This window comes from Carassius carassius, chromosome 40, assembly GCF_963082965.1.
Source record: "Carassius carassius chromosome 40, fCarCar2.1, whole genome shotgun sequence".
NCBI classification, from domain to species: domain Eukaryota; kingdom Metazoa; phylum Chordata; class Actinopteri; order Cypriniformes; family Cyprinidae; genus Carassius; species Carassius carassius.
This window is the reverse complement of record NC_081794.1, coordinates 21,228,264-21,251,624: the sequence shown is the minus strand read 5'-3', so window position 1 is coordinate 21,251,624 and position 23,361 is coordinate 21,228,264. Positions and strand designations below refer to the sequence as shown.

At 36.6% G+C, this 23,361-nt stretch overlaps 1 protein-coding gene across 1 annotated transcript in view; it reads right to left on the bottom strand.

Annotated features, from left to right (window-relative positions):
• The window catches only part of ankfn1 (ankyrin repeat and fibronectin type III domain containing 1), a 77,292-nt gene that overhangs the window by 39,588 nt on the left and 14,343 nt on the right, over positions 1 to 23,361 (bottom strand). The window contains exons 4-5 of the mRNA XM_059532573.1: positions 19,609 to 19,838; positions 4,039 to 4,076 (exon numbers count right to left, since the gene is read on the bottom strand). Of these exons, the coding sequence (XP_059388556.1) occupies positions 4,039 to 4,076; positions 19,609 to 19,838 (268 nt within the window). The remainder of the gene's footprint in view (positions 1 to 4,038; positions 4,077 to 19,608; positions 19,839 to 23,361) is intronic.

The following is a 23,361-nucleotide window of genomic DNA, read 5'->3' as shown; positions in this document are numbered from 1 at the left end:
CATCTTAAAAGCAAAGCTCTCATCATCTTGCATGGGAGCATTCAGGGAACACAAGCTTAATGAATACTGACACTAATGGTACAGTGAGATACCCGTGTCATCGGTTCCTATCAGTAGAAATCCTTGAAAGGGTATTAGAAAATAAATAAATAAATAAAATACAGCAACATTGTGCAGCACTCAGCCCAAAGCAATTTCTGATAAGAAGTAAATAAATGAATAAATTAGGATTTCTTGAATGTTTACTGCTACTTTTGCACAGTGCTATTGCATACCGTGGCCTACAGGAATACCTCTGTGCAACATTACGCTTTATAAAAATCAATTTCTCATGTTTGGCAGCACTGGGACCAATAACTCTGTCAACATACAGTGGCTCCTTTAAGAAGGGCTTGGTTTCTTTCTAAAATCAAGAGGAAGTTAAAAGTGACATTAGAAGGAAACAATAAGGAAACCAGGCCAGCAAGTAACGATACATAAGCGCAGGTGTAGGATGACTAAAAGTACAAAAGGAAGGTGTGAAAACAGGTAGAACCAGTGATGCAAATGGAAGAAGATAAAAAAGACACCCTTGCTTCTTTGTTCCAATTGCTTGAAGCATGAAATGGCTTCATGGGTACTCATGGAACTTCATGTGAAGTTGTAGCTATCACAAAACCACTTCTAAACTCATGTCATCTCCAACTTGATCCAGTTGTCTCACATTGCAGCTGCTTCCAGATATTTCGACTCATGGAAAGACAAGAAACCAGCAGAAAGGGGGCTATGAGAGGAGCGCACGCACAGCCAATCAGAAGGCAGTATACCAAGTCACGACGGCGTGAAAGAGCAAGTGCTCTCTTCTCAGCAGTCTTTTGTGCACGGCTCCTCTCTGCAGCTCAAGGCTAAGTGTTCCATTTGCATGGCAGGCAAAACATAGGCCACGACAACAGCTCTGAGACACACATCTCATCGGGGGTATGGGCTTGGAGGCTTGGTTTCTATTAGCATTTTGTTCAAAAACTAAAAATACTGTTTACTGGCAGTCAAATCCACGATATCGTGTGCCGATTCCTCAGGCTAAGAGCAAACCATATGTAGGATGTCGATTAGTCTTGAAACAGCTACTGCTATGAACAGAAAAAGTGGGAAGTGGATACTAGAGCCAAAATCATGTTCCAAGAACTAGCAAAGTGAATTATCAACTGTCTGCAAGATTTTATAAATAAAATGTTGATGTTTGTGTAGCTTAAAGGGTAGTGTACCACAAAACTCCAAGGTCATGGATATAATACTTATCAAATGTATAGCTTGACCAAAAATTAACAACAAAAACAAACTCCACTCACTCTTATATCGTTCCAAACCTGTATGCCCTGAAGTAAGATTTAAACAAATTGGAGCCCACTGACTTCCAGTGTATGGATATCTTTTTTTATTCGCCAGAAGACATAGTTTGAAACAACACAAGGGGGAGTAAATGATGACAGAATATTCATTTTTGGGTGAATTTTGAAGGCGCCCACTAAAGGCAACAAAATTTAATAATACTTTAGTTCAGCAAACTGTGACTGTGTTTTAATGACTAAATTTGTTCAGCTAAACTATTGGCACACGATTAAGGACTCAATGTGATTCAATCCTTCAGAGTATAAAAGTCAAGTGTCGTATAAAGCTTATATAAACATTAAAAAGATCTTTACGTAACCCTCCTTAACAAACTCAAGTGTTACCTCTATGTGTGGGCAACATGGATTTCTGAGTCAGTCTCAATTTGACTACATACCCAAACTATAATTAAGAACAATTTGTGTCAGTGAAAGTACAACTCATCCTGAGAACAACCTGGACTCTTCTTTTTTTGGCACAAAATTCAGATGTCAAAAGCAATGTTTCGACTGGTAGCATCACTTTAAAGTCTCCGTGTCACGAGCAGGGTACATTCATCAGTGAAAAGTGAGCCAGTGACTGTCCCGACTGACCGAGCATAAATCAAGCAGCTGACAACTGGTCCTGATGTTATCATTGTTCAACGGAAGCGAATAGATGATTGTGACGTTCAAACTTTTATTTTAGTCTGTGAAGCCATCTGCTGTTTTAAAGATAAAGTCTTCATTTGAAATTTGTACAATGCTCTACTATTAGTATTAAATCCTGTCAGTATTTACTCGCTTTCTTGTCTTTCAAAATTGGTACAACTTTCTTTTCTCTGTGGAACACAAATGGAGTTTAAGCTGTTCTACTCTATACAATGAGAGTGAATGGTGACCACAGCTGTCAAACTAGATTTTTAGTGAATAACTTAAAGGACTAGTTCAGCAAAAACTGAAAAAATTGCAGAAAATGTACCCATCTTCAGGCCATTCAAAATGTAGATGAAATTTAACATTACATCATTTGCTCTGCAGTGAATGGGAGCCATCATATAGAAACTAAAAAGCTGATAAAAACATCAGAATGATCTGCAAGTAATTCACCGATCTTGTGAAATGAAAAGCTGCTTGTTTGTAAAAAACAAATGCATCACTACGACATTTATAACTTTAAACCATAGCTTCTGGCTTAATAAAGAGTCCGCTAATCATAATATTGCTTTCTCCAGTGAGAAAGTCATCTTAGCTGAAATAGGAAAGAAATGAACAGATCAAGCAAAAACTGTTCAAAAAGTTGTAAACAAATATGTTGATATGAAGAGACAACAGGGGATTGACTTTCTTACTGTAGGGTTTTTATCCGTTAATATGTGCTTTATAAATACTAATAAACAGCCAATATGCTATTAATAGGCAAGCTAATAAGCAACTAGATAAAAAGTGAGAATTGGTCCCTATACCATAGTGTTGCCATTATTTAATAAAGTTGAAATAATATGAATCATGAAATTGCAAAACAATACAGTGTATCACCACCACACTGTTGCAGCATATATCTCTGGAATGAAAGCCAAAGGACTTGATTATGTCTTCTTGAGGCTTAAGCGCAGCTTCCATTGAGTTGATCTCCATGGCAACGCTACTAGTACCATATTTCTTAATGGATACCATGGGCTCCACTGATTCACACTGCAGGCAGCACGGTTTCTCACCAAGGGAAAGCATTCAAAACAGTTTCCCTCTGCAGCTATTAGATGTGTGCATGCAAATACACTATTACCCAAACAAACTGACAGATTATGGGTTTAAAAACCTCATAAGAGGCTCTTCTGACTGGAGAAAATGTATTATTGTGTTGAGCTGAATACAATACTTGACTGTAAAAATAAAACTGCTTCAAAATGAATGACAAACACCTGTAGGCCTGTTACACACTGGCAATTGCCACAGAACCCAGCACAATTTCTAGGTGTTATATTAACAATAATTCCCTTTCACTACAACAAAATGGATTAGAAGCTGAGAATATGGTGTCAGAAAGTGGTACCTTCAATTTTGTTGACCTAGAATGTCAATGTATTCTTCAGCAAATGCATTGTTTTTGCTCATGAATAAATTGCATAGGATAAATGAATAAATAAATACATGATCAAACAGTAAATGATGCAGATAGTTCAGTGAGGTTGAGATGTCACAAAGCAAACCTTCATAAAGCACAATCTGAGCAGGTGACCAGAACAGCCAATTATGTTCTAAAAATAGCATACATAACACTCTTGAATATTGGCTGCTTCTGAGTAATGGTTTCTATGCCTAAATAAACCCCCATGGATTCATATTGATAAAACCAATGCTTCTCTATGCATTTTAATTAGATGAAAAATTGCAGTTTGGAACACAATGGATAACAATAACAAGAGCACAAAATAAACAGGTATAAACTTCTTTGATAACAAGACCATCTGATTTCTTGTTTTTGAAGTCAGAACATGTTTAAACCAGAAATCGAGAATTCTACTTCCTTGCATTTATTAAGAAATAAATAAAGCATTCATACCGAGCTCATTAGGCAACTGTAGTTACACTTACATCATATTGCAGGTTTTTGAACAATATGACATGAAAATTCATTTCTGGCAATTGCATGGAGTTTTAGAAGGTAATGTATGTAAAATGAACCACTTACTTTTTATGGGTTTCGTATCTGCCAGTGGCTCCAAGACTCTGCGAATATAAATGTACAAAAAAGTAGGATTTTAAATATTATTTAGATTAGTATTAATTATAAGTTAACCTTTATAATAAGATTAATTCTTAAATCATAAAACTTGCTCAAAGGTTCAAAACTTTAGCTTAGAAAGAAAATTACATGTTACATAATTATGAACTTTTAATGCTAGATTGTATATTTATTGAATTACCCTTAAGTCCTATGAAGGCAAAATGACAAAAATGCATGAAACTGAAGTGGCTGAATTAATATTCTAGAATTCCACAACAGACACGCCGATGCGTAAAACAGATGTGTAAATGTGGCCCCTCGTTGCTTACATGAGGTGAGTAAATGATTTTAACACTCTCTACTATCACAACGCCAAACAGAAATATTACATTTTCTAATTACACCGTAATCAATGCAGACACCAAAGCACTTCTGTTCCCAGAAACTGTGTCCTCACGCTTGGGAATGGCAGTCTCACTGTTGTCATAGCAACCTTCGAGAATAGGTTTCGAAAATTAAAATACTTGTAGTTTTAGATAGTTTTGAAAATACTTTCCTGTAGATGTTCATATCTTTTCATCTGACACCTAACGTCATGTACAACTGCTTAAAACTGACTACATCAATCAGCTGTCAATGCACAAAACTCACCCAAGGTAAAATGTCATAAGTATTATTGGTGAAGCATGCAAAAAATAGATTTGTACAATGCTTGACCTGTTACAGTGTACAGTACATTATGTTCTTACACACACACACACACACACACACACACACACATATATATATATATGAATGGGTCAAACTAATTGGACCGTTTATAAAGCAAACAAATTACCACACAATTTGGTCATGACTGAATCTTAAAACAGCTGAAACATGAAATGTGAATGAGCCAGTTTTAGATATATTTTTTCATGTCTGCAACCATCATCACACCTGTGGAATTGATGACTAAAGGTGTAAAAAAAAGGTGAAGAGAATAACTCAAATAGTACAAAAAATATTAGATGAAAAACAGTAGTGACAAATAAAAGCAACACAAAATGCATTTGCTGCATTACTATTATTGATTGTACTGTATTATTTTGGAGCAAAATAATAATGATAAACCTTAAAAGTGTCCTAATCTGACTAATATTTAAATTTTAGTAGTTTTTAATAAATAGTAAGCAAATACACTCTTAAAATAATCTTTTTTTTTTTTAAAGAACCATTTTTCTTTAATGTACAACCCAAAGAACATATAAAAAGTGTCTAAAGAACGAATAAAGAACCTGTTGTGTAATGGAAAGGTTCCATGAATGTTAAAGGTTGGAACTTTCAATGCAATTAAAGAACCTTAAATGGTGCTAAATACCCAGAAATGGTGTCAAAGTAAAATTGAAAATGCATACTCTCAGGAGAAGTTGCTTCCTCAATTCACACACCACTCAAAGATTGGTGCCCTCTGGTTTAACTGCATAATTTCTTCAAGGAAACCAACTCTTAAAAGGTTAATTCAAAGTTAATTCTCATGAAAGGAGCCCTTAATTAGCTTTAATATGAAACAGAAACAGGAATGCCTATACAGGAAGACAATCAGCTTTTAAATAACCAAACTAAAGAAATGAGCAATTAAGAAATAATTATCTGTAGACCTGCAGAGGATCTGCAAAGCAATATCGTATGTGCTTGTGCCACTGGATGTTTAAAATACTTTTTCAATCAATATCTGCACCAAAATAACATCACTATATATCATACTGACATAAAAAGAAAGAAAATACACTTGCTACACTGTCCAGACGGTTCTTCTGGTTAAAACAGACAAAAGGTTCAATAGACATGAACCTCTTTCTCCTGAACAAAAGGAAGAAAAGCATATTGTCAAACACTGAAAGAACACATCTTACAGTATGTGATGTGACTCACATAACCGAGATGTTCAAAACAAGCTGAATCAATTTCCATTGAGGATGACACATTTGCCACAGTGTGAGGTACACAATGTTCTATTCCAAACCCAGCAGCATCTGTGACTGAAGTCATGCTTCCTAACAAAGCTCATAGCGTGAAGAGTCGTGAATCTATCCAAGAGGGACTGAGTCCCCCATGATCATTGCTTATCTGCTCACATAGCGTATTGATGAAATCAGCTGGAGATGAATGACAATGATCATTAAGAGTGTAATTAGTTAAAAAAAACTGACAATCCAATTCCCCAACATTTCCATAAACGACTCTTCCTGACAGGTTAGACGCTTCACATACTGTAAATGCTGAATATCTGATACAAGGTGTATACACAAAGTCATACAATCCTTGGGTAAAGTTTTCATGCTAGAATGAATGAACCACTTGTTGAAATGGGAGAAACTTTCGATATGGCAGGTGTAAGTGATGCCTTTTTGGGTCAGATTTAACAAATTCTTAAACAACAACACATTCAGTATGTCACAACATGGTCACATTAAAAATAGATGTCCTTATTAAAGTTTGAGTTCAAATGAAAATCCTAATGTTTAAATAAAACCTATGCTATGCTGCATGCACATAAGTTGACTAATCAAGGAAAAAAAGAAACATTTTGTGTAATACATATGTTTGCATTTGCATTTAAATAATAAAAAATAAAACATGATTTTCTTTTGCCCATTAAAAAAAAAAAACTATTTAGATTAAACAGCTAATTTAAGCAATTAAAAAATCTAGACCAAGAGATCACTTACTGCTTTTTATTAAATGAATACATGTAGGCCTATATGTAACTGAAGCAGTGCAAATTAAGTAACAGTTACAGAAAGTGCATTCTGTCAACTTTTTAGTGCATGCAATTCACAATTTAAACTATGCAACTAGGATAAGTATTTATTTTTTTTTTTTACAAGTTTTTAAGCTAAGAACACAAGTCTGTCAACTGTCTGTGGTTTTAAGAGAAGCTCTGTGGCATGAAACTATGTTCCTACTGACACTAAAAACCCTCTTAGATGGGGAGCTAGTTGCTGAAGCACATAGCTATTTCTTATATATAAATACATATAAATGAATACCAAAGACTTTTGCATTCTCTCTGTCTATATTATGGAAACTGGTAAACATATCAGTGAAATTCCCCAACAGTAATTCCAAATGGCCATAGCCTATGTTTCTCTATTCAAACATCAGCGGTCGAGTGCATTTATTTTGCGATCACAAATGCAAACAATACAGTTGAGATCTCACGACAGAACACAGACCGGCTGAACGACACTTTCATTAGATCGCTCAATTCCAGCTTGTTAGTGTTTTCAGATTATCGTCAGCGGCTCTTCCGCAATGAGGAGTGAGCACGTGCGCATGGTTGCCAGATTGCTTAAAATAAGCAAACACCGGGCAGAAAATGTATCCTTGTAACAGTGGAGCTCTGATTCGGAGATTTAAACTATTGTTATCTGGCAACCGCTATCATTAAAGCTCTCGTAGTAGAGGGGCGTAGAGCAGTCAGCAGTTACAGGTTCCTTTTTGGACATTCGGCGCGTTCTTTTGGGAAAGTATGCTAAGTATGCTAGTATAAAAACTAATTAAAATGACAAAAAACACCAAACAAAACCTTATCCAGAATATTAATAAAAACTATTAATATGAATAAAAAATATAGAACTAGCATCTCCCTAATATTACAATAACACTGAAAAAGGTCAAATTGTAAACTATAAAGTCACAAATACAAGAACTACAATAAATAAACTTACAGTTGCAAATGTGAAATCTAAAGTCACAATTATGACAAATAAAATGCAAGACAAACATTTTGAAACAAATCTGCAATTACAAGAAATTAAGTCTATTGACTTTTCTGAAAATAGTCCCTAGCAGCTCTGCAACTACACAAAGTAGCTGGGGACTATTTTCAGCCACTGCGTAATATCACTGCGCCTGCTGCACCCATGGTACAGCAGCAGAGTTCCTAGATTATTACACCAGAACAAGAGCATAGTTCCCAGCCATATCTACCTAGATTAAAGCACAATTTTTCATTTTCCATTGTAGTACAATGTAACTACAGAAGTGTCAAGTTTTAAATAGCAAAAATATTGAAACTCTTTGGTCATTTCTGAGCGAGATATATGCTAATGGTCTAATCAGATTCAATGATCTATGCTAAGCTAAGCTAAAAGTGCTACCGCCAGACCCGGTGATCGGCTGAATGGATTCGAAAACGGTAAAACCCAACGGTTTAACTCTAGGGGAGTTGGAAAATGAGCCTATTTTCAAATATAATGGAGTTTTTCTTTAAGACTTCATTCATACTCAGCAAGTCCATGTTTTTGATATGAACAACCAGATCAAACAAAATCCAGCAGAAATGAACCGTGTGGAAATGTGAACACAGCAAAATGTCTGAGAGCAGCAAATGCCAACCGACCAGCTCTTTGAGCTAAGCGGCTTTGAGATTTCTAATCGAGAGAATTGCTATCGACAGCTTGTTGATTTTGGTGAAATGTCACACTCAGGAAGCTCTATTGGGAACACAACACAGGGCTGCTCATGTCTGCGGCTTCTTTTTTTATGTCAGTGGACCTTCTGGGCTAATACGACAGTTCAGGGGCGACAGCTGTCAATCTATGGGAGTAAAAGGAGCATGGAAGGACTGTAACTGCTTTAAAACACAAACTGATATGGTCTGTGATGCAGAGCAGACACTGAAGGAACACTGCTCTACTAAAAGTTTGTCCATCCTATGAATCTGACAGGTCTGAAGATTGAACATAACCTTAAAGCAAACAGCAAAAACAGAGTTCATTCATTCATATAATAATGCGTTAAAGTGAGGCATCAAGCTATAAAGCAGGTGTCTGAAAGCTCATACTAAAACTGACACCTCCACACAGCAGAAAAAAACGGGTCGCAGCTGTGCATATGGTAGACAGATAAATACTGGGAGCAAACACTCTCACATCAGAACCTAAAACACTGGCAGACAGGAAACGGAAGCATTCACCAACCCAAAATATCTGCTTGGATGGAAAGGCATCTGGTCTTGTGAGTTTACAAGTGAGGACTTACGTATAGATTGCTTTTACCATTTCCCTTCATAAAGATGTCAATAAGAACCACAGCATTTCTTCTTTTCACAATACCGAATCCTGCTTCTGCCACAGCGGCATGTACTAAATCTCTCTTCACTGCTGCATCACCGTTGATTTTCACATGAACATCAAGAATGTGTTAACCAGTGATGGGGCAGCTAATCTGAAACTCTGCTTCACGTCGGTTGATTCTTTGCCTCCACATTGTGCAATAAAATCATTTAAAAATCATTTAATGCACAGCTAGCCATGCATTATCCCGCTTATTAATCTATCTAATCTATAATAAAACTATTATTAATTATCATGTTAATGATCTTTGTAGCGCAATATTTGACTGGAAAGGTAACAAATTATGGTTATTTTCAACAGTTACAGCTCATTATAGCTCTAGCGTTCTGCCTGCTTCAAATCAGACATACTGTAGAGATGAAATTTGATTATTTGAATGAATTACTGCCTTTATTTGAATTAATTATCGATCAATATATATATATATATATATATATATATAGAGAGAGAGAGAGAGAGAGAGAGAGAGAGTGAGAGAGAGAGAGAGAGAGAGAGAGAGAGAGAGAGAGAAAGGGGCTGTTTGTGTGTGAGAGTTACCTCTATATTAAAGCAGATATTTTAGACTTTAAATTTTTATAATATTATTGTTTTATTGTATTCTTGGTCAAAAAAACACTTGTGCATGAAAAAATATATATATTTTTAACCACTCACTTATAATTATCAGTACAATTACATATGATAAATGCATAGATGTATATGAACAATCTTAAAGGACTGACCAGCACAAGTACTAACTAAAAAAATTTCACAATTTGTGTGAAAAAGTAACTTGTTACCAGAAAGCTACACTGTTTCTGGTTTGCTATTTAAGCAAACTTTAAAGGGAAAGAGTAAGCCACTTTAAAGGGATAGTTCAAACAAAAATGAAAATTCCTGTAAGACATTTGTTCATCTTCACAACACAAATTAAGATATTTTTGATGAATTCCGAGAGCTCTCTGACCCTCCAATAGAAAGCAAGAATCCTCACATGATCATGGTCCAGAAATGTAGTAAATAATCCATGTGATATCAGTTGTTCAACCATAATTTTACGATGCTACAGAATACTTTTTGTGCACAAAGAAAACATAAAGTCATCAACACGTCTCCTGCGGCCTGGCGCCATTTTGGAGAGAAAAAAACATATGCAATGTATGTACACGGATACAGTACGTTGTTTAAGCTTTGATTTGAATGTAAAAAGTGTATCTGCATACATACGTTATTTACATATGTGATACTCTCCAAAATCGCACCAGGGTGACGAGGAGGAGACTGATTAGGGTGAGTAATTAATGACAGAATTTTCATTTTTGGATGAACTTAAGCTAGTTACTCCCCTTTGAGCCAGTCAAAGCTATTTGTCCCCAAACTAATCAGAAATCAGCCAAGAGAAAAATGCAATGCTGTAAGGCAGAATCTTTTGTGTTCTAACATTCCTCATTTGCAAGTCTATTTGAATGAAAACATCCGCTACTTGAATAAATGTAAATGTTGTCATCTCATATCATGACACATTTAAAAAAAATAACTAAATACAGATCAAGGACCTACACGGTGTTTGGAAGCGTGCTAATTGGACAAATTAGTTAGCGTGAGGGCAGCTATAATTGCAGCCCATGAGGAAGCCGGAGGTGTATGACCTCAAATTACTGTAATCAATAGTTCACTTTGACTATATATGGCTCAGTCAAGATGCATAGAGGATGGCAGGGCATTTAAATGCTAATTTCTTAGCAGCCAGAGGATCATTATGGATGGCCAGTTTATTTTATCTGCCCTCTGAACTCTGCTTCTTGACCCTTCTCATACCAGCTTAAACAATCAAACTCCGCTGAAACTGAAGCCTGTTTTCAGCTCTGGATGTAATGAATGAAGTGAGCAGCTTGAACTGAACTCAAATAACCTCTTTCTGTAGATTAGGTTAGGCAAGCTCGGAGCTGACAGCCAAGACAGTCAAGGGCTTCTAGAAATTCTCACTTCACTGTGCTAATTTGAACAAGGCCTTTATTTTTCTATTTGTCAGTAGAGTAAACTGTAGCATGGTTGTTAAACCTCTCCCAGGCCCAATTAGGGGAGCAATGCTAGCATTCATAGCCCAGATCTCGCTTCTGGTCTGGGAGGAAGAGGGGGCTGTGGTGATGCCCCTGGCAGCCCGGTCCTGGCAGCTACCAATCCTTGTGGCAGCAATATTAAGTGACTGCTGAAATTCATGGCCTGCGCAAACATTTTATATGTCTAGGTGACAACCGGCTTTCATATGGCACGGGCGTTCAGCAACACATTAGCAAATAGTGCCGTTTCATTATTCATTAGGGTGCTGTCATGAGGGAACGCACCGGCCTGGTGTGAAAAACATCAGTGTTCCCTTTACAATGATTACCAGCAGTTCTTGGGTTATCAGACTGAAGCTTCAATAGCTGAAGCATATTTTGCAACAAGCTGTTATGCAAGTGTGAAAGTGCGTTTAAAGTGGTGATATATGGCTGAAAATGATCTCAATCATTAACATATTAATTAACTTGTGTTGTTCTATATGCAGATGGTTGACACGTCCTGCAGTGTTACATTCTAAATTCAATCTAAAACTACCCGACACAGCATTATTTTATAATTATCATACATGCAGCTTTTGGAGCTTATATTAATTGAGAGACTACAGGGAATGTTTGTACTTTTAATTCATGTGACAACGCACAATGGTAATGAACGCAAAAAAAGTGAGTTAGATAAAAAAAGTTAGATTTATTTACCTTCAGATTCCAGATATTCAAATAGTTGTATCTCGGCCAAATATTGTCCAATCCTAACAAACCATATCAGTGGAACGCTTATTTTTTTAGCTTTCGGATGTATAAATCTCAATAATAATAAAAATGTACCATTATGACTGACTTTGTGGTCCAAGGTCACATATATTTTAACATATTAAAAAGGTTCACTGACACATTATGTATCAAGCACCTAAATGCAAGCATGAAATGTGCAAAGCCATGGTATGTAGGGTCCAAAACTGAAAATTGGTGATTTCTGTCATGTAAATCTACAAATAACAGTTTTATTTTAATATTAGAAATGGCAAGAAAGTAGAAAAAAAGTAAATATTTAAATAAGATTCTGTTATTTTTTTCAAAAGACTAATCATGGGACAAAATCGGATTCAAATCATGATGGAATACATTATCATCAGATTTTTTACAAACTTGTGGATTTCTGTCAGCTTGAATGCAATTCTGAATGCATATATTTATGCTGATAATATAAACTGCATTAATAAAGTTTTTAAAAATTTGAAAAAGACTTATAACAAGCATTTTCATTTGCAATTTTGAACCCCACTGTACCTTTAATCTATACTTTATGGTAACTGATGGATTACATTAATAATTCATGGAAAACATAAAAGTTTTGTGCATCAAATTCACAGCTTCTTATTCTCCTCTCATAACTTCGTAAGATGCCCTGGCATTTTCTTTTCCCTCTTAATGTGCAGCTAAATTAATTCCACCCACACAAACAAGACATTCATAAACATCTGAAATCAGAGATTCAAACTAGGCTGCTGCACATTGTTATCCAAATTATTACGACGTCTGGGTGCAACACGGCTTTGAAATTGTTCTGAAATTGTCCCACGCTCATCACCTGGGGCTAGACAGTGGCTCCGTCATGGCAGAGAGAGGGCAAGCTTGCCCCCTTATGGTCTCTTAATGAAGTAAACTTTCATATAAGGCCACACTTAAACCTGTAGAAAGCAAGTCTGTCGAACTAGACCACCACACCCCATCCAAATGAAAAGAAAATAGCTCTCCCCCGTTAGACAGCAGGCAAGTTCTCTTTTTGGCGGCGCATGACTAAGTGGACTCTGTAATGAGTCTGGCCGCCTGATTAGAGTGATAGACACGAAGGAATCCAGCAGGCATTGCCAGAGACCGCCACAACGAGGAGGAGGGGAGGGGAGACAGGACAGAACGTCTGAGAGAAGTCTGGAGGTAAACATCCCAGAAAATTCCTAGCAGGAATGCAGACCTTACGCTGGATTGAACTAGGGGCACTAGAAGGAGGGGTTGGAAAGTGAGTTGGCGTACACTACATTAACCTTGAAGACGATGAAATTGTAAAGAAAAAACTCTGCAGGAGATTCTCCATACAATCCATTAATAATAGTTCTTGGATGTTTCTTAGAACAGGCTTTGCTAGTATCAATCAGCACTGATTGGAATCCATCACGTAATCATGTGAAGATGGCTATGGAGATGCTATTCTAGCATGAATAAAGGCTCACATGGTTGTTCTGTAACAGTTATAGAAAGTACATTTTTTCAAATACGTTCTTTTGTCTAAAAATGTTGAGTCAAATAACCAGTGATGCCCAAATCAGTAATACATGAGATAAAAAAATTTCTTGGGAGCCAGTTTTTGGAAAGATTGGTTTTTAAAGCTTCTGGATCTTCAATCACATTACATTGTACGCTCTGAGCACCTTGAGCTAAAAGACTCGACCCTCAGACCAGCACTAACCAAGCACCATGGTAACGCGTTTGACCAAGGGCAATAAATTGCTGTATCCGTCTGTAGCATCCAACATGTCCTTTGTCGGATTTTGCTCTGCAATATGCAGTGAGGTTCAAAGTCGGAGAGCACACTGGAAATCTAGGAGTCAATATATTATTTAACCTGTTTTTAGGATTTTGAAGAATGTAAACCAAAGAAAGACTGATGGCAAAAATAAGTAGAAATATTTCAAAATTAGTTCACACAGTTCAAAATAATTTAAGTAGTGTGGCACGAGGTTATGAATTGGTTTCATTATGCTGGATATCTAATATTCTCATTAAGTGTATAGTTGTTTTTCTTACGGTTTCGATGCAGATCACCACTTATGCATCAATTCAGATTTTCCTATGTCAGAATATCAACCCTTGCACAATAACACAGGCATCAGAACAAACCCTCTAGCCTTCTGAATTTCATGGCCATCAGTGACTGACACAACCTGGCAACATAATTACACAAATAGTGCTGCAGACAGCCTTCCAGACTCCGCTTTCAGGTACATTTCGATTTTAAAGGCTTTACTATTCACCATAACAAAGGAGCTCTCCACTGACATTTTCCATGCAGTCATGCCTGAGCTGGGAGCAGGGAAAAATTCTGGAATATCTGTGTAACTGTGTTTTCTCCTGCCATGGGGCTATAAAGTTTGACAACTCATCCAGAAGCATTCTGGGAATGAAAAAACAGAACTTGGGTTGTGGACTGGACACACATTTTTTTCTTCTTCTTTTTCTATGTCCACATCACTTCTCAGAAATCCTTCTCTTTGGAAATGGCCCAAGGATTCAAACGGACTGCTTTATCATGCCACAATTTCATTTGACAAGGTGTTAAAAAACACCTGGGTGACATGAAATTCTGCCTGTGGTATAAAAACCGAACAAACACAAACCCTAGTCTCTAATATTTTTGGTCACAGAACAATCTATATGGAACAACTGTTAGGAAATTATGGGAGAGTTAGGAATGTAGGAATAATAAATAAATAATCTTTATAACATATGCAGATTATCAATGGGCCTTGAGCCCTATTATTTTGTTAGCCTGTCTGGAGGGAATGAAATAAAAAAGTAAGTGCTGTCATTATTTACTCACCCGCATGTCATTCCAAACCCACAAAGACAAAAGAAGATTTACACAAATCTTGCCATAGATTTTCTATGTCTTTTAAAATCAGAAAAGGACTATTAAAGTATCATAAACGTAGGTTTGAAAGCATATGATCGATGGGTGAAATATTTCTTTAATGCTCTCATGAGATGTGTATGCTCAAGCAATCCTCTGTGCATGTTTTACATTCAGCTCTGAAGGATTTGCATGCATCAATAAAACTTTTATGTGATGTTCACTCTCTAACTGACAGGAAAAAAGCAGGGATTAACATTTTTATTAAAAGTAATTAGTATCATAAACTGTCTCATATGGGCAATGTTTGTCTCCACATTTAATAAGTAATTTTGGAATCATCTCCAAACATATTTGCTTCTATAAATATGCAATAAAGATCTGGTGCTGGATTTTGACATTTTGAATGTTTTTCTGAGACCTCGCTGCAGTTGTTGCAGTTGAGTGATGAAATGCGACAGTGGGATGTTGTCTCCCGCACACAGCTCTCAGACATGCACCGTATCAATCCCAGTTAAATAAAATAAAAATAAAAACATTTAAAATCTACTAACATATGATTCACTCTTGGTTTATTGAAACAAAAGGGTGGATTACTATTTTATGTTTTGGACTGTTTTCACTTGTGCATATTTCTCTCCTGATTCAGACGAAATAACTTATTCACTGGATAAAGCAATATTATGGATAGAGGACTTGTATTTTAGTATTGCAATAATCTATTTTTAATTGATGGAGTGGAGTTGTAATGAAGAAACAAACTCATCTACATCTTGCATGACCTGAAAGGGTAAGTACATTTCAGTAAATGTACATTTTTGGGTGATCTATTCCATCAGTGTTTGCCCTGACCAAATCTTAACAATTGTGACTAGCAAACTCAAGCCTATAGAGACCATTTGTAAAAACAATCTTGAAACAAATTAGACAGATTGGAGTGCACACAGATGATATCAGTGGTAGGCCTATATTATTTTGCCAGCACTTGTTTAATGACATCTCCGGAGATCTAAATGAACTCGTTAAGGAAGAGACCCAAGCCAAACTAACCACACTAAAAATAATCACAATCAATTTTCTTTTCAAGAACAGACCAATTACTGGATGTTTGTTTTCCACTTTACAACTCACAAACAAGAAGTAAAAATCTTAGCATATCATGCAATTCAAAGATTCTTTAAGTTACATCAACAATTGTGCCTTGAATGCTACACTGTTGACAAGTTACGTAATTTGACTTTAAAACACACGAAAAATCCAACTTCATTCATTCATCACTATGGACTGTAGCAGAAAGAAACCTGAACTGATGGGTGCAGCGTCTGTGTTTGTGTCATGTGTCCAACTGAACCATATCAAGTTCTTTCACTGGTCCCTGACGACAGATTCCTGTGGTGCTCTAGCTAGCACAGCTACACATTATTTTCACATTATGAGCTTGTATCTACTCATAACATCTGCTTTGATACCTTCACAGCATTTCCATACACCATATTCAAAATTGTTGATGTGCAACAGGATACCATACCTCGCAATATCATACACAGTGTACATTTTTTAAATGTATTATGAACAGCATGATTTCCTTCTGGAGATAAGCACACTCATTTCTACAACCCGAATTCCGGAAAAGTTGGGACGTTTTTTAAATTTGAATAAAATTAAACCTAAAAGACTTTCAAATCACATGAGCCAATATTTTATTCACAATAGAACATAGATAACATAGCAAATGTTTAAACTGAGAAAGTTTACAATTTTATGCACAAAATGAGCTCATTTCAATTTTGATTTCTGCTACAGGTCTCAAAATAGTTGGGACGGGGCATGTTTACCATGGTGTAGCATCTCCTTTTCTTTTCAAAACAGTTTGAAGACGTCTGGGCATTGAGGCTATGAGTTGCTGGAGTTTTGCTGTTGGAATTAGGTCCCATTCTTGCCTTATATAGATTTCCAGCTGCTGAAGAGTTCGTGGTCGTCTTTGACGTATTTTTCGTTTAATGATGCGCCAAATGTTCTCTATAGGTGAAAGATCTGGACTGCAGGCAGGCCAGGTTAGCACCCGGACTTTTCTACGACGAAGCCATGCTGTTGTTATAGCTGCAGTATGTGGTTTTGCATTGTCCTGCTGAAATAAACAAGGCCTTCCCTGAAATAGACGTTGTTTGGAGGGAAGCATATGTTGCTCTAAAACCTTTATATACCTTTCAGCATTCACAGAGCCTTCCAAAACATGCAAGCTGCCCATACCGTATGCACTTATGCACCCCCATACCATCAGAGATGCTGGCTTTTGAACTGAACGCTGATAACATGCTGGAAGGTCTCCCTCCTCTTTAGCCCGGAGGACACGGCGTCCGTGATTTCTAACAAGAATGTCAAATTTGGACTCGTCTGACCATGAAACACTATTCCACTTTGAAATAGTCCATTTTAAATGAGCCTTGGCCCACAGGACACAACGCCGCTTCTGGACCATGTTCACATATGGCTTCCTTTTTGCATGATAGAGCTTTAGTTGGCATCTGCTGATGGCACGGCGGATTGTGTTTACCGACAGTGGTTTCTGAAAGTATTCCTGGGCCCATTTAGTAATGTCATTGACACAATCATGCCGATGAGTGATGCAGTGTCGTCTGAGAGCCCGAAGACCACAGGCATCCAATAAAGGTCTCCGGCCTTGTCCCTTACGCAGAGATTTCTCCAGTTTCTCTGAATCTTTTGATGATGTTATGCACTGTAGATGATGAGATTTGCAAAGCCTTTGCAATTTGACGTTGAGGAACATTGTTTTTAAAGTTTTCCACAATTTTTTTACGCAGTCTTTCACAGATTGGAGAGCCTCTGCCCATCTTTACTTCTGAGAGACTCTGCTTCTCCAAGACAAAGCTTTTATAGCTAATCATGTTACAGACCTGATATCAATTAACTTAATTAATCACTAGATGTTCTCCCAGCTGAATCTTTTCAAAACTGCTTGCTTTTTTAGCCATTTGTTGCCCCCGTGCCAACTTTTTTGAGACCTGTAGCAGGCATTAAATTTTAAATGAGCTAATTAAGTGGATAAAAGTGTAAAATTTCTCAGTTTAAACATTTGCTACGTTATCTATGTTCTATTGTGAATAAAATATTGGCTCATGTGATTTGAAATTCCTTTAGTTTTCATTTTATTAAAATTTAAAAAACGTCCCAACTTTTCCGGAATTCGGGTTGTAGATGATTTGTGTTTATATTGGATAGAACAGTATTGGGGTGTAATTACCTAAAAGTGGCATCGCTACAAACTTAGGGTTTTGTGTGTGTGTGTGTGTGTGTGTGTGTGTATGTGTGTGTGTGTGTGTGCGTGTGCGTGTGTGCGTGTGTTACTGTAGCAGAGTAACGTTTCCATTAACAAGCTACTTCGTGCTTTGCCCAAAAAGCGGTATCCCTTGTTTTTATATATCAATTACAGAGCTTCTAGTTTTATTAGATACATGTACTGTATCTATGCGGTGTTACCTTGGAGGTTTTATTTTGGAGGTACACAGTAGTGGCCAAAATATTTTCACACGCTAAAAATGGTTTTACATCAGTTATTTCTATCTTTTGAAGTAACGTATCAGTCGGAAATATCAGTTTACATTTCCAAATATTCATTTTGCCATTAAGTGTAATAGTCCAGCAACATCTCCAAGATGCTTCAAGAGACCTGCATGCAAAGCTGTCTGAAAACCTATGCACAAGTCTCAGTTTCTTCTGCTCTGTTTCTTCATGCCATTCCAGACAGACTGGATGATGATGAGATCAGATCTCTGTGGAGTAATGGCTGTTGTCAGACCTGCTTATGCAAACAAGAATCTCACTGGATTATTACAATTAATGTCAAAATTAATGTTTGGAAATGTAAACTGATATTTCCCACTGACACACCACAGCAAAATATAGAAATAAGTGAGTTATTCACCATTTTTAGCTGGTGAAAATACTATTGTTTTAATAATTTTGGCCACCACTGTATTTGCTTTTTCCATTTTATAGATGAGTATGTTATGAGCAAATGACTCAAACAGCATGTGCTGTATCCTCCACACCATATCTACAAAACATTAATGAGCTTTAAACAAGGTAAAGTTTGATGCAAACCACCCATAATCCCACCCAACCATCCATTCTGAGAAGCTAGAAATGCACAGATCCCATTTTTATTCATGGCCATGTCATTTGTGCCTGGCACATAAAAGCCTATGTCAAGAACACTTCTTAATCTATCTGCACTAAACATATACATTTATTTACATAACAGCTTTCTCAGAAATGTACAGAAGGTGATTCTTTACTATAGTAAATGTATGCAGATGGAATTCATGTTCCCTAATGTAAGGTTACAAGGCAGTGCGTCCTCAAAGCACTGACTCACTGGTGTAGGATGACAGATGAGTGTTCGCTGAATAGACAGCCATGATTAAACTCCAGGATGAATTCTGGGCAAGTGTACCTCTTTTTTTGAACAGTTACACAACTGCACGTCTATGAAGAACCTCAAGGCAAAAGCACAGCAGCTGTGAAACTGTCAAAACACTGTATGCGCTACATCAATATCCGCCTACAAAGGTGGATGTGCTAAGAGATGTCCTTAAACACAAGAATAAGTGCAAGTAAATAAACAAGACATTGCAAGGAACAAGCAACGAAGGGCACATTTATAACTAGGACTAGTATGGAATTTCCTATAAGCTGAGCTCTATGAAACATCTCTACCACTCACATTAATGTTCCTGAGTTTCTTCTTGCCCCTTTCTATTCGGCTGAGGAGTCTGTGATGTTCTCTAGGCGTCTGCTGGAGAAAGCTGTCATCGATGGATATGGTCTTCCTAAGAGGCACTCTTTCCCTCCAAGGCTCTGGGACACGACTCTCCGAATCCACACTCCGAGGGAAGCGCTTCACTTCCGACAGTGACGACGTCTCCCCTCGGTCATGGTCACGCAGCACTGACCCTGAAAGAGAGAAAGAGACACCTCAGGTGATAACTGACACCCGGAGAGAAAGAAAACACCAGAGAACGAGGAGAAGACCAAAACCTCACCTCACAAGAACACACATTTTAAAGTGTTTCTTGTTTTAAAATGAAGGATACACTTACAAAAAATACATTTAGGCCTAAATTTAGCATGTATGTATTTGAATTGCATAGAAACTTCCCATCTATTTGGTTTTAACACAAATAAACTACTAAATTCAATCTGAAATACATACATATGGAAGGGTTATTGTGACTCTTTATCGCACATTTTTCTTGCAATTTTGTCTTATTCTTTTAGGATTCTAAGATATAAACTCAGAATTGTGAGATAAAAAGTTGCAATTACATGTTTTTATTACTTCCTGTAATTCCTTACATACATAAATGAATCAGGTAACACAAAGTTTAAATACCTGTAATAACCAACTGAATGTCTTTCGAATACAATATAATGAGGTTTATATGTTTATCATTAAATTCCATATTTTTTTCAATCTCATATATTTTAACTATTTTAATATCACTTATTCAACAATGCAAAAAACAAAAATTGACTTGTTTCTTACCGGTTTCATTTATGCATAACTGGCAAATATGCATGGCATTAAGTGTAGTTAACATTAAAATTGTGTAATCCAAATGGATGTAAATGTAATATGCCATTGAAATACATGAATCTAATTTTTGTTGAGTATAGAAAGCAGCAGGACTGAGAAAGAATTTTGTATAAATGAAAAGGGGGAAAAAAAACTGAATCGAACATTTCAAATAGCCCATCCTCTCACTTCCTCTAAATTCTCATTTAAACTGCTCCGATTAAACATCGTCCCACTGCTTCTCTGGTGAGTCATGTCCGTAACAGTTCCACCGAAATGAACACGGTGTAAAAAAATTTATTACCAACAATAGTACCACATAAAAGTCAGCTGAATGGCTAAAAATTTGACTTCCACCTCAAGTAAGATTAAAGTATTCAAGTATTTTGAAGATCTAATAGAGCAGTTCTTGTAAACTGGAGGTTTATAATGTAAACACACACATGCACTGTGTGTTTCTAGGTTTGTAAGCGGGGTGTTTGGTTTCTCTGCACCATCAGCTGGTGAGCAGCAGTTCTTGCTTTTCATCAATTGAGCAACACATAGCATGGTTTCGTCTCCTCCACTTACAATTAAAACTGCATGAAGACCTTTTATTGTCTTCCCCTCTGCGACTGTTGTGAAGCGAACATCCTGTGAAGTAGACGTCAAATAAATATTTATGAATTCACTTTTATAACTTCAATCCACCATGTTTTGCGTCTGTAATGAATTTTAAAGGTGTCCTGACAAAATCTGACACGTTTTGATAACCAAGCTCAAATATATGATGCCGATTTGTGAAAACAACCAACAAATCACATAAATGAGGTGAATGGAGATAGTAACCATGGTACATTATTTCATACTTTTAAAGATGTGTATATGTGTATTTTTTTTATGGTGATTTTTTCCTTTTTTTTTTTTTTTTACCAGAAGAGTGTACTTTCACAAGAGTGTCCTGCCTAAAATACAGTACAATCAGTTTCATCACAGATTTACACAACACAAACAAACTAAAAACACTTCAAACATTACATATCATTGAGACATCTTCCATTTGCCAAATATCTTTTTTTTTTCAATTGAAGACGATTCCAGTCAGTCGGAGCTGCATATATGAAAGCCTTCTTACCTTATATCAGATCGAACAAAAGGAACAGAGAGAGTATAACAATTTTGTGAACAAAGGAAATATTTCTCAATAATTTTATGTTGTATAAGGCAACAAAGATATGAAGGCAACATCCCCAAGATGGCTTTATAAATGATTACATACCAGTGCATTTTTCTTCATTTACTCTGTTATACAAGGTACAGTATAATGATGAGTTGAGGTTTACAATCTGATAAAATCTTAAAGCACCATGATAAACAGCATCTAAAGAAGAAAGAAGATATGATGGTGCAAACATATACACTACCTCACCATAATCAAGTACAGATAATTCTTATTCTTATTTATAACAATAATCTTGGCTTTAAAAAAAATATATACTAAATAATTATTTCAATATTAAAAAATGGCACTGATCTATACTGCTAGCCAATTTTGTGAAACAGCATGTACATATTAATAATCTGACATACAAAATGCAAGCAAGACATACAGTACAAGTCTGTTTTATGCCATAAAGTTTAAAATGAAATTTTTGCCATAGAATGCCATTAAACACAATACATATTGTAATTTGAGATTAGGAAAATGACAGTGTGTACAAACACTTCATTTTCAGTTCATTTTCTCAAAGTCCACATGGCAAGAAGAGCCCATATTTCAAGAAACATCCACATACCATGTTATTAATAATTATCATATTCATGTCCACTGTATTTACATGCCACTCCAAGATACTGCAAGCAATGCTGTGGTATTCCAGTCCATTTTCTTTCAAAAACAGCTCAATCACTAAACACCCATGTTCTATTGACAAATCCACAGAAATAATTCAATGAAAACCTCATTTAACATCTCTTGTCAGTTATCCAGGTGCCAATCCAAGCGCTACAGCCTTACATTACATAATCTCACTTGTCAAACACATAGACTAACTTTGTTAGCACATTGCTATGGAAACGATGGTGACTGTAGCAGAAAGAAACCTGAACTGATGGGTGCAGCGTCTGTGTTTGTGTCATGTGTCCAACTGAACCATATCAAGTTCCTTCACTGGTCCCTGACGACAGATTCCTGCGGTGCTCTGGCTAGAGCAGCTACACATTATTTTCACATTATGAGCTTGCATCTACTCATACCATCTGCTCTGATGCCTTCACAGCATTTCCATACACCATATTGCTATCTGACATGCAAATGACATTATTAAAACAATACATTATATTGCCAACCTGATCCTGTTTGTAGCATTTAGATATCCACACATCTGTTGAATCTTTATATCTTTGTACTGATGAGTCAATGACACAGTGTGAGGTTTATAAGATTTGATCCCAGCAGTCTGATGTCAACAAAGACTCAGAACCGAGCAGGTCTGTGTTACATGAAGCTGTTATATCACATCACCTGTGGTGACACAATTTGTAAACCCTCCTACAGCTTGAGTGAGCGCACTTACAAATCAAATGAGTTTGCATAGCATTTTTTACAAAACGACCCCACTTCAAAGTCAAACGAGCGATCAAAAGCCAAATTGTGGGATTGATCCAATTTGTCCAATTACCCATTTTGTCTGAAAACCACCCATGGATGGACACAAGGACGTCAGTGTGTTGATGAAGCGCTGAGGCTGTCTTTTAAGCGCGCTCTAGAGTAAAGCATTTGATAAGTGTAATTTAACACCGAGTTCAACTAAATTAAAGACGTGAGAAGAATCTTAAGACCTTTAAACAAACCACAGCTGGGGCTAATGATCCCAGTTTCCATGACAACCATTTGGGTTCCATCTTCGTCATCCTCAAAAG